General features: G+C 39.1%; 1 protein-coding gene across 1 annotated transcript in view; it reads left to right on the forward strand.

Moving 5' to 3' along the window:
• FGD6 (FYVE, RhoGEF and PH domain containing 6) overlaps positions 1-13,287 on the forward strand; it is a 110,627-nt gene that overhangs the window by 47,006 nt on the left and 50,334 nt on the right. The window contains exons 4-5 of the mRNA XM_060165307.1: positions 5,076-5,143; positions 5,227-5,257. Coding sequence (XP_060021290.1) covers positions 5,076-5,143; positions 5,227-5,257 — 99 coding nt within the window. The remainder of the gene's footprint in view (positions 1-5,075; positions 5,144-5,226; positions 5,258-13,287) is intronic.

Here is a 13,287-nt window from a genome sequence, read left to right on the forward strand (position 1 = left end):
GATTCAGTGTGTAATAGGATTTCTTGGATAGATACTGGGAAATCTGTGTTCTCGTCCCAACTCTGCTAATAATCAACTTTGAAGCTTGGCAAATCCCTGTTTTAAATGGTTGTTCTTTGGGATTCTGCTCTTGGTCCAATTCTCACTTTATATATTCCTTGTGTTTCATCTCCTTCACTTCCAGGACTTCTACTACCATGTTCGATTCAGTGGTTTTCGATACGCTAAAAAAAGAAATCTAAAAATAAAGTTCTTATATTTTATATCTATATCTGTGTGACTTCTTATGAGCATAGAAATGATTATAATTTAAAAAACCTAAATTTTAGCATGGTGTAAAACCTTGAGGAATCCTCTTCCTATTTACTCATTTAAATGTCACCAATGCTTTGAGTTAAGTGTTTTAATGTATACAGAACATAAACAGACATACTTTAAAAAATCATTAAACTGTAATTTTCAGAAGAGCTTCATTCATTGTTAAACTGCATCTGTTTCTTTTTAATAATAACTTTTTCTTAACATCTTTATTGGAGTATAATTGCTTTACAATGGTGTGTTAGTTTCTGCTGTATAACAAAGTGAATCAGCTTTACGTATACATATATCCCCATATCTCCTCCCTCTTGCATCTCCCTCCCACCTTCCCTATCCCACCCCTCTAGGTGGACACAGAGCACTGAGCTGATCTCCCTGTGCTATGCGGCTGCTTCCCACTAGCTATTTTACATTTGGTAGTGTATATATGTCCATGCCACTCTCTCACTTCGTCCCAGCTTACCCTTCCCCCTCCCCGTGTCCTCAAGTCCATTCTTTACATCTGCATCTTTATTCCTGTCCTGCCCCTACGTTCTTCAGAACCTTTTTCTTTTTTCAGATTCCATATATGTGTTAGCATACGGTATTTGTTTTTCTCTTTCTGACTTACTTCACTCTGTATGACAAGCTCTAGGTCCATCCACCTCACTACAAACAACTCAATTTCGTTTCTTTTTATGGCTGAGTGATATTCCATTGTATATATGTGCCACATCTTCTTTATCCATTCATCTGTTGGATGGACACTTAGGTTGTTTCCGTGTCCTGGCTATTGTAAATAGTGCTGCAGTGAACATTGTAGTATATGACTCTTTTTGAATTATGGTTTTCTCAGGGTATATGCCCAGTAGTGGGATGGCTAGGTCATATGATAATTCTATTTTTAGTTTTTTAAGGAACCTCCGTACTGTTCTCCATAGTGGCTGTATCAATTTACATTCCCACCAACAGTGCAAGAGGGTTCCGTTTTCTCCACACCCTCTCCAGCATTTATTGTTTGTAGATTTTTTGATGATGGCCATTCTGACTGGTGTGAGGTGATACCTCATTGTAGTTTTGATTTGCATTTCTCTAATGATTAGTGATGTTGAGCATCCTTTCATTAAACTGCATCTATTTTTATACATTGGTTCTGACACTGAAATTCTGGAAACAGGTAAAAACAATTTTTTTTGCAGATAATGAAGTAAGGCAAGATAGGGGTAGGGGATTAAGAGGCACAAACTACTATGTACAAAATAAATAAGCTACAAGGATATATTGCACAGCACAGGGGATATAGCCAATATTTTATAATTCCTTTAAATTGAGTATAATCTATAAAAATTTTGAATCACTATGTTGTACACCTGAAGCTAATATAATATTATAAACCAACTCTACCTCAATAAAAAATTAGGTTAATAAAAATTATAAAGGCTTGGGGGCAGCGTCATGAGCCACCAACCTGTACAGTCACACAGGGCCCTCACTTCGTTTAATGCTCTACTGTCACAATCTTGATATGCTTAATAATTTTGAACAAGATGCCTGCATTTCACTTTGCATCAGACCTGCAACTTACGTAGCCAATCCTGTAAAAACTGAAGCATACAAAAGATTCCCTCATCCTCACACCTCCTAATCCAGCCCCCCCCCCCCCCCCCCCCCCCCCCCCCCGCTGCTGTGAGTGACTACCACTAATAATTTAGTTTATCCGCCTGGAGGCTTTTTACAATAGGATGCATATTCAAGTGCATACATTATCATGCTTAAGTCTTTCTCTAAAAACTGCTACATTGAAATCTACACAAAGTCACTGTGTGCTGGATCTTCTTGGAAAACACCATAATCCAGAAGGCTACAGACTTTAAAAAAAATTTTTTTTTCTTTGGCTGAGCCAGGCCACACAGCATGTGGGATCTTAGCTCCCGACCAGGGATGGATCCTGTGTACCCTGCAATGGAAGCACGGAGTCTTAACCGCTGGACTGCCAGGGAAGTCCTAAAAAATTTTATTTATTTATTTATTTTTGGCTGTGTCAGGTCTTAGCTGTGGCACGTGGGATCTTTCCTTGCGGTGCGTGGGCTCCTCGCTAGTTGCCATGTGCAAGCTCCAGAGCACGTGGGCTCTGTAGTTGAGGCACGAGGTGGGCTTTCTAGTTGCGGTGCTGGGGCTTAGTTGCCCTGCACCATGTGGGATCTTAGTTCCCACCAGGGATGGAACCCATGTCCCCTGCATTGGAAGGTGGATTCTTAACCACTGGACCACCAGGGAAGTCCCCCTAAAAAATTTTTTAAAGTGGCTCTAAAAATCTCAGGCATAAGAAGTTGATACTGAACTGCAGTTTCAGATTTTATATTGGTGTGTTTGTTTTAAAGCATGTTTTACTTAAAGCTTTAGGGAAATAGCTCAAGTTTCAGAGTATTAAGATACCTATCTCTAATGAGATTTCACTTTCTAAAATCTAGTAAAATAAACACTAAGCCTCTCCTAGGCAAGTCAAGAATGAAAATAAAGTTTATTCATCAGTTAGGCTCAATTGAACAAGGGATTCACTAGTGGGTGTATAGGATTATTTGGGGCTGTATTTAGTTTGGTGAAGGGGAAAAGTAAAGGATTCTTAGAAGTAGCTACATTAAATGGTAGGAGCAGAATGAGCTCACAGCTGTTAATGAGACCTTTTGTTAGGGAACTTAGGTAAACTATTTCGTTTAATCCTCCTGACAACCCTTGTCAGAGGTGGTATTATCTTCATTTTACAGATGATGAAGCTGTGGCTCAGGTCTCAGAAACTTTCCTAAGGTTACAAATAACGTATGGCAGAGCAGAAACCGAAACTTCTATCCTTGCAACTTAAAGTTCATGTACTTTCCACAGCCTCACTCTTTCTAGAGGTTTGTTCGTTCACACAGTAGTTGTTGATTGCCTACAGTGTTCTGGGCATAGATGCCAAGAAGGTTAGACCAGCAGCAGGACTTGCTGGAGACTTACTGGGGCAATTGCCTTGAGGGGAAAGAGGGAGAGAGGGAGGGAGGAAGCAGGAGTGGTAGGAGAAGCCTTTGACTTCCCTGCAGGTGTTGCCTGTGCTAGGAGAGAGGGGAGGAGGGACTGGGCGGGGAGCAGCCTCAGGCCAAGGCAGTTCTGAGAAAGTCTTGATCAGGCTGCTAAGGGGTCTGCATCAGGCAGGGGGGCCTGGCTCTAGTACCCTTTCCTGGTCAACCTTGCTGGGGGCAGCCTGCGGGACTCGTGGCCTCATGTTCTTGCTGTGGTGACTCTGAATGTGCAACAGCTAGAGGCTCTCGGTCAGCCTGGCTCCCTGCAGCAGGTTCCCTTGACGGGCTGTCTGAGCGGGGGCACCCCCGTGACCACCACATGCAGCGCTGTTCTATCCTGGTGGGGATGGGGAAAGACTGACAGTGTGAGGAAGCAAATGGATACAAAAAAAAGAAAAAGAAAAAAAAGAAGATAGTCCTTTCCTTGATGCTCAGGTAAGCAGATATGCTAGCATCCTAGCCATGATTTCAGTTTAGAAAAGAAGACTATTTCACACTGTTACTATTATTATTTTTAGAGACTTAAACATTGGGTAAAACTTTGAGATAATCTGAGAGTTCACTTCCTAAATAAATAAATAAGAATTAGTCACTACCATTATTTTTTTCCTGTCATTTTATTAGTGACTGACTACTGGACTGTCATGGTCACTTTTTACCCTTATTGTGACATTGCCTTGTCCAACTGCACTCTGTGCAGCACAAAATAACTGGGTCCTGGTATTGTCAATGCCAGCATGAATGTAGAGGCCTCTTTCTAAAACCAGATCTGACATTTCTTCAACAGAAACATCAGTGCACTTTCCTTCTAATGGCAGCAGTCATAATTTTCACCTTACATGTAGTACCTGAAATTTTATGACTGCTTATTCCTTGTTTACTCTCTTGCCCTTCACTCTGTAAATGTAGTGTTCAGACCTTTCACCAGAATAGAAATGGAGAGAAACTCTTCTCCTTTCCTCTGCTGCCCTGGAGTCAAAGCCAGCTCTATCAATATTTAAATGAAAACAACTACAACAATAATCTCTCATAAATATTGAGACCTCATTCATAATCACCTCTTTTTTTCAAAAGTGTACGTTTTTTGTCCCTGCTAGAGCTTTTAATTTTCACACCATACAATACATATTAAAATAAATTCTTTTCAGCTCTTTAGAATAAAACTGCCTTGACTGTAAGAGCATATTTCTAAAAGGGATTTTAAGTAAGTTGAGAGTGCCTGTGGCTGTTGGCCTGTGTGTGGTATAGACTGTGAAGAGCACTTTTCAGATGGCACTTAGGTTGCCTGATTTAGAGTGGCTTTACTAAGGGTGAAGTGCTCTTATACATGCCTATTGAATCTTTCCTAATCTTAAATTACTTGTGTGCACCCCAGGAACTCACATCATGGGATATCTGTAGGCTTCAGTGGCTGCAGAATGTGGCTTCAGTTTTGAACCATTGGACAGTATGCCCCACCAGGGCTCTGGGGCTCCTGGGGCAGTCTATCAGTCCACTGTTGATAATGGTGAGGATTACCGATTGCTCTCAGCAAATCGTGTATCGTGGTTTAATAACCACATCTAAACCTCCACGTTTGCCATCTGAGACATTATATAGTATGAAATGTGTTCTAATTGAAACCTATAAGTATCAGAGCTTGAATGTACGTCTAACTAGCTCCAAGCTGATCTTCATTATCCTTTTATGAGTTCATGTTTTCTTAATGCACTCTTATCACAGGGTGAAGATACTGGGATGAAAAGTAAAGTCCATCATATTGCCAAGGAGATCATGAGCTCAGAGAAAGTGTAGGTATCCAGTTTCCAATTCAGAAGACTATTTGTTTCCCCATTGACTCATTTAAAACATGTCTCATTGCTGTTTTTTACAGGTTTGTGGACGTGTTAAAACTTTTGCATATTGTAAGTATCTGCTAATATTTTCTTGAAGTCTGAGACTATCCACTTTTACATCTTTCCCTGTCCCTCAATATGTTCAGCATAATTAACTTAAATATATTTAAATTAACATGTATATACATGTATGTGCTTTCTAATACATGATTATATTTTAAAATTCACACATATGTGAAGAGAGAAATTTTCTAAAATGCATTAATCTCATGTATGTGTAGTATACCCAGATGATTTCTGAAACATAGAGGCTTTATATCTGTACTTCCAAAGTCTTTAAACTTTCTATCTTCATAATAAAGAGTTATTAAAAGGATAATATTTCTTCTTGGGCATTTTGCAGAAGTTGTCTGCTACAGTAGAATTTTGCACAGCAATGGGTAAAGAATATCATGATCAGTGTTTAAAACTGTTCTAACTGAACAAGCTCCTAGAAAGACACTTAAAATAGACATTTTTACAACTAACTTTTTAAAGTTCTGTTCAGTTTTTATAATTGTGAACTTGAACAAACCTGTTGGGAAACAATTATGTGTCTGAATGCCTATTCATTTTTCTCATGCACTCCTTTGTACCTGCAAGTTTTCACAAGTTTCATTACTCATTGGCAGTTAAAATGCTTTTAGTGTTATTTTATTTTAATTATATTTGGGCAAGATATTAAGACTTAACCAAAGAAAATGTTGAAGTAGAGGAAACAGTAAAAAAAGAAATGGAAGTGACTTGAATTACCATCCAAGTAGTTTACTTATATGATAATTATTAACATCATATTAAACTGAATTGCTGAAAAACGGTAGGTTTACAAAATATACACCCATTTATGTCTCTGCAAAGAGTATGATTTTCAGTGTTTTTTTTTTAATAGATATATAAACATGAAAAATGGGTTATACTTAAAGGTGGGATCATTCACCAAATGATCCCCTTGTGCTCTGCACTTGGTCCAATAGACACATGGAGGCCTAATTCCTGTGTGAAAAATCTCTAGCTTTGGAAATTTTTTCTTAAAAATTTCTTAACATTGCTAATTTGTTTTGAGAAGTTATTTTCCCATGAATAGTTCCTCATATAACTCTTGACTATATTGGAAATTTTCCTTTTAAAATTCATATATATATATATATATATATGGCAATATTTGGTCACCCAGAGTTATTGACAAGCATATTGTCAATTCCAAAATTAATGATAAGCTTGATAAATATAAATGACTTAGCAAGATAAACTCCATATACATTTGCTGTTATGCCCCAACCTTCTCTATTGTACAAGCAATTGCAGGGGGAGAAGAAAATGCTAAACTGCTGTTTTTCTGGAAAACTTAGAACATATCTCTAGGATGAGCAAACTGTATCTATTGGACATATTTTCTGATAGACATGTTTAAATACAAATAGGACCACTCCAGGGAAATTTTAAGCATCTGCAAGTGAATGAGTAAACTTGTAGAAGCAAAAAATTGCTATGTTTAACTTCACTGTTCGATTTGATCAAAACTTGCATACGAATAACAATTTGTAGACCACACTTGGAGAAGCATTGGCTTAGTAGATTGTATTTCTTACCAAGTATGTGAATTTTAGACAATAGTTTGGGGAATTTCCCGGCGGTCCACTGGTTAGGACTCTGCACTTTCACTTCCAAGGGCTCAGGTTCGATCCCTGGTTGGGAAACTAAGATCCCACAAGCTGCATGGTGTGGGCAAAAAAAAAAAAAAAAGTTTGACCTGTTAGGTCTAGCTTTCCTCATTTGTAAAATGGGGATAAAAATACCCATCTCTCAGGTTGTGAGGAATCAGTGGAATAAAGTATGTGAAAGAACCTGGTATTGTGCAATATATGGTAGGGTCTCAAATTGCTGTTACATTTTCTTCTTCTTCTTCCCTTGTAGAGCATCAGTGAATGGGAAGTATTCTTTTTTTTTTTTTTTTCCTATACGCGGGCCTCTCACTGTTGTGGCCTCTCCCGTTGCAGAGCACAGGCTCCAGACGCACAGGCTCAGCGGCAATGGCTCACGGGCCCAGCCGCTCTGTGGCATGTGGGATCTTCCCAGACCGGGGCACGAACCCGTGTCCCCTGCATCAGCAGGCGGACTCTCAACCACTGTGCCACGAGGGAAGCCCGGAAGTATTCATTTTAATATTACCAGGCAGTAGACTTTTCACGATTCTGTCCCTTTCAAATGCCCTTTTCCCCCCGTATTAAAATTTCATTTTAATGAAGGAAGTTCTGATTCCAGTGGGTAGAGAAGCAATTGAAAGCTTTACCAGTATGTTTATTTGATTTAAAAATATATATATATACTGGTTCTTACCTATATATTTTTGGAGCAAAGCATAAGCCCTATAAAAATAGACAATTAGACCAAAATATTTCCCTTATCTCAGATCTGATTGATGGCCTTGGCCTCTTCCCCGCTGATGTTGAACAGAGTGAATCATCCATAACCCACCTTGATTTGCACATCTTGAAAACTTCCTAAGCCTTTAATGTAGGAGTGAGAGTAGGTCATCTGCCAACCTCATGTTAACATCTGTCTGGTATGTGCAAATGTTAACTCACTAGAGCCCAACATTAGCGGGTATCTTAACAACCAAGCATTAAACAGGTTCTCAGCCATTACTAGGAGGGGCTTGTCACCAGGTTAGGATAATGTGGGTGAAGCCAAAAGCATCTTGTTTGTTTCAATCCAGCACTCCCACTATGCTGTTAAGGCTCATATTTACTCTTCTACCAGAAGTACCCCATAAAGGTAGCATGTGGATTGTTTTAATCCTGAGCACTCCTGCTATCTGATTTCCTCTAAATGCATTAGCTTCTGTGTTATATGATAGAATGATGACTGCTTTAAAATATCTAACAGGCTTTAGATAATCCAGTGGGTATTTTTGGAAATCGGCCAGGTATCCACGTGGCTTGGGAGAAGCTATTGTTTAGTTATAGATGATTTCCCATTAATAGTCTTCCATATTAGAGACTCTAGAATAGCACTAATAGATCTTTCTGTGAAACAGAAATGTTCAGTATCAGCACTGTCCAACAGAGTAGCCATACTTTAAAAAGTTTAATATATCAGAGTAGTTTGTTAACATTTTATAGATCACTTTAATATGTTACTGTAGCTCACTATCACTTCTTTGTTTTGAATTTCCTGAACCAGGTGCTATAGCTCATAAAAGTGTTTTTAAATCTAATGAATTTTATCATATTACATTGGGAGGAATTAGATTTGGGTAGAGGTTATGTGATTTAAAATATACTTAAGGTTCTAAGAATTAGTGCACTTAGCTGAGGGCTTTGATTCTTCTGATGTTTGTGAGAAAGAATTGGGTCTGCAGAGGCAGTAGCAAGACTATAAGTAATGTTTTATATGGTCCTCACTCTGCAGTACCTACCATGAGCTCTTGGACTTTGACCTGGATTTGAAAAAAGGTCCAGTATACACATTGTCTCTAAGTCAATGCCCTGTTGAGTCCAGAGAAAAAAGAGATTCTTAAAAGGCAGTCTTTCCCTTTTCAAAATAGTAGTGCCATCCATATAGCTGCCAAAGCCAGAAAACTAGGATTTGTTCTTCATTTCTCCCTCTCACCTCTCCAGCCGAACTATCAGCAAACCTGCTGATTCTATTTCCTCTTTACTGCTACCAGCCTAGTCCAGAATAGCATCTCATACTCAAAACAGCACCAGCCTTTTAACTGGGCTTCCTATGTCCATTCTTACCCCCCTTCAATCTGTTCCTTAAAAGATTTTTTTCATATAAAATATTAGGAGTGATTTTCTTAACATATATATATTAGATCATGTCACTCCCCTGCTTAAAACCCTTTAAATGGTTCTCATTGCATTATATAGTAAAAACCATGCTATTTTCCAAGTCCTGTAAGTAGGATGACCATCTGTCCTAGTCTGCTTTTGACCATCTTGGTTATTGTCTTAGCATAATCTTATTAATAGAGCTCCCTTTTACTGTCAAAAATGATCCAGTTTGGATAGTAAATTATGGTTCCCCCTGCCTGTAAGGCGCTCTGTGATTTGGCCTTTAGTAGTGAGGTGAAATGTTGGTCAAAGAGAGAAAGGCATTCTCTCACTTGCAGACCATATTCTGGCCATACCAGCCTCCTTTCAGTTCTTAGTTCAGTGCTGAGGTTATTTCTGCTCAGAGATTTTGCCAATGCAGTTTCCTGGAATGTTCATCCTTCCTTCCTTTGTTCATAGCTAGTTCTTTCTTTATCCTTCCAGTCTGGGCTCAATGTGACTTCTTCAGAGAGGTCTTCACTGACATCCTTTTCTCTTCAACTTTCCTGTGTTTCTTTTCTTCTTGATACTTCATATATTTTGTATATCTGTTTGTTTACTTGTTTGTTTTTGGTCTCCTGTACTAACATGTAAGCTAGGTGAGGGCAGACATCCTGTATCTTCAGAGTCTCCCATCATTCCTATTCAGTGGAAGGCCCCTAGTAAATGTTAATTGAATGAATGAATGGGACTAATTGGTTAGTGGTTAAGAATTCTGCTTCTGCCACTAACTGTGTGCTCTTGGGCAAGTTAATGAAGCCTCGTTTTCTTCTGGAAAATGGGAATAATAATAACCACATAAAGTTGGTGTAATGGTTAAATGTGATCATACAAAAAACTGTTAGGGGGCTTCCCTGGTGGCGCAGCGGTTGAGAGTCTGCCTGCCGATGCAGGGGACACGGGTTCATGCCCCGGTCCAGGACGATCCCACATGCCACGGAGCGGCTGGGCCCGTGAGCCATGGCCGCTGAGCCTGTGCGTCCGGAGCCTGTGCTCCGCAACAGGAGAGGCCACAACAGTGAGAGGCCCGAGTAACGCAAAAAAAAAAAAAAAAACCGTTAGGCACCAATTAGTTTTAGCTGCAGGCTAAGTGGAGGTCCTTCAAGATAAAGTGCTGTTGTTTAGAATGTTATGTCAGTTAAAATCCATACTATTTAGTTTTAATATTATCTTAGTAAGCTTTTACTAAAATCAATCAAAATAGAATTTGTTCCCGAAAAATAGCCTACTAGGTTTCTTCTTCCATTAGAAAGTAAGCTCCATGAAAGCAGGGATTTTTATCTGTTTTGTTTATTGGTATCGTACTAAATTAGTATGTTAAATGAATGATAGGAAACTGATGAATAATACGTGGTTTGGTGAAACTCTAGTTGTTTATATTTCTTCTCCTCTTTTGTAGCAGAAGTTGTCCAATGCAGAGGTTGCTATTATATTGTATATAAATGCCATTTTCCAGATAAAACACCTTAGACATCTAATATAATTAAGTACAAATGATACAGTGTTTTTTTGCTTTTGTTATCTTATTTGCTTTCTGATGGGAGATGGTTTAATAGACATATCTATAAGCTTATTTTTTAAATGTCTGAATAGCATGATTTAAAAAATATATTTTGAAAGAAAATGATTAGAGACTTTAGGTCTTTTTGACAAAGATGGGCTGGTTAAGCAGTAGGTAAGTGGTACTCGTAATGAAGCATCTTTGTTCTACCAATTGCCTTAGACTGGGATATACGTTACCTTGAAAATTTGAGAGACTCCCAATTAAAATCCATAGAGTTAGAGGCAAAGCTACTTGGACATTCAGATGTCTGTTAGTAAATAGAATATATCTTTTTTTAAAATGCATTATAAAAGACTTCCTTGGGCTTCCCTGATGGCGCAGTGGTTAAGAATCCGCCTGCCAATGCAGGGGACACGGGTTCGAGCCCTGATCCGGGAAGATCCCACATGCCGTGGAGCAACTAAGCCTGTGCGCAACTACTGAGCCTGCGCTCTAGAGCCCGTGAACCACAGCTACCAAAGCCCGTGCGCCTAGAGCCCATGCTCTGCAACAAGAGAAGCCACCGCAATGAGGAGCCCGTGCACTGCAACAAAGAGTAGCCCCCATTCACCACAACTAGAGAAAGCCTGCGCGCAGCAACGAAGACCCAACACAACCAAAACTAAATAAATTAAATAAATAAATAAATAAATAAAATAATAAAAGACTTTTTCATAGAAGCCTCCAGTTTTTACCATCTTAAAATGATTTCATCTTGTTCTACTGAATACACCTTTTCTTTTCAGTTTTGAGAACCATTTAAATATCGTTTGTTCTTTAGTTATAAAGAATCCGCCTTTAGTGTCTATTGACATGGCTATCAGACTTTCACTTCTGAGCAGCTTCCTTCGCATGAGGACTGTCCTTCACTGAATGAAGTTCATTGCTTTTTTTGGTTTGTTTGTTTTAATTTTTGACCTCATCTTGCGGCATGCGTGAACTTAGTTCCCCAATCAGGGATCAAACCCGTGCCCCCTGTACTGGGAGCATGGAGTCTTAACCACTGGACCGCTAGAGAAGTCCCTGAAGTTCATTGTTAGGAGTGCCTTTGTCTTGCTGCTGAGGTGTTTGTTTCCCTCACCTTGGTTTGGTATAATGTTTCCTTCTGTTTATAGACCTCTGTTTGAGGGCTCTCTTTCCAAGCTTTCAGGGACTTGTGGATCTTAAATGGTGGTCATGTATCATTTAAGATAACCAAATCTCCTTTAATTAAATAAATGGCCTTATTTTTTTTTTTTTTTTTTTTTTTTTTTCAGTATGTGGGCCTCTCACTGTTGTGGTCTCTCCCGTTGTGGAGCACAGGCTCTGGACGTGCAGGCTCAGTGACCATGGCTCACGGGCCCAGCCACTCTGTGGCATGTGGGATCTTCCCGGACTGGGGCACGAACCCATGTGTCCTGCATCGGCAGGCGGACTCTCAACCACTGCGCCACCAGGGAAGCCCTAAATGGCCTTATTGAGTGCTCTCTGTGTACCTCACAGCATATGTTTATTGAGTGCTCTCTGTGTACCTCACAGCATATGTTACACAAATTATCTATTTTAATCCTCATAACCACCCTATCAGATAGATGTCATTTCTGTTTTTTTAAATGAAGAAGGTAAGCTAACTGCCAAAAGTAACCCACTAAATGGCAAAACCCATTAAATGGCAAAGCCAGACTTTGAACCCTGGTCTGTTTGAGCCCTTGCACTAAGTGAATGTTCAGAAATTGATTAAAAATTGTTACTTGAAATCTCTGCCGTGCTGTGTAGGGTACAGTGTATCTTTGAGTATATTGGCTTGCATTTAGAATTCTTTCAGTTGGGCCAGGAAACTGGAGAAGTTCTAGTTTTTCGTCTTCTAAAGATGATCATTTAGGATATATTATGATGATTATTTCTTAATGTTATTAAGCAGGGATTGGAGATTTGAGACAAAGGATAGGTTTCATCCATGTTTTATACAGTTTTGCATTGATGATTGTACATGATATCACTAGGTCTGAACGTAGAGGGAGGAGTAACTTCATTGGTCAAATATTTTCATTTTAGAACAAAATCAAATTGTTAACGTGGAGCCTTCCCCCTACCCCCTTTAACTTAATAGTATCACACTGCTTTCTGTATATTTTTCAAAGCTCTTTGACCTTAGCAGCTGCTTTGCTTTTGCTTAATATGAAGTGATTCTTAATGCCCTTCATGTAGGCAGGGAGCCCTGCAGAGCTCCCTGTCTGCTCATATGCCCATTTAGTCTTCGTAATTCACTGTGTCATCATAGTGGTTAAGTAATGCCCTAAGGTCAGGAAGCCCAGTTAGGACAGCTGGTTATTAACTCACTTACTTCTCTTTGGTCCTGGAGATATAAAGCCTGACCTGACAAACAAGGCCATCTGTTTTGTGCTTCGTTGCTTTAGATGTTCAGACTTGATTTTATTTGCATTGATTTTTACTTGCTCTTGCCCAAGTGATCAGAGCTGGTAAGGCTAGTATGTTAATACCTCAAAGGAGCTGAGTTTTTTTTAAGTTGATTTGGTTCTTATTTGTAGGTTTTCTTGGAATTATTAAGAATACTATTATGGTAAGCTTTTTAATCCAGAAGCCCATTTCTGTTTCTAAAAAGGCCAAGTTGTTGTTGATCAGAAACTAGAGTGTAGATGGTTCAGTTTTGCGTACAGAATCTTTGGTAGGTTTTATGTTAGAGCAATAGATTGAAGTAT

The sequence above is a fragment of the Lagenorhynchus albirostris genome, chromosome 11 (genome assembly GCF_949774975.1).
Source record: "Lagenorhynchus albirostris chromosome 11, mLagAlb1.1, whole genome shotgun sequence".
Lineage (NCBI taxonomy): Eukaryota > Metazoa > Chordata > Mammalia > Artiodactyla > Delphinidae > Lagenorhynchus > Lagenorhynchus albirostris.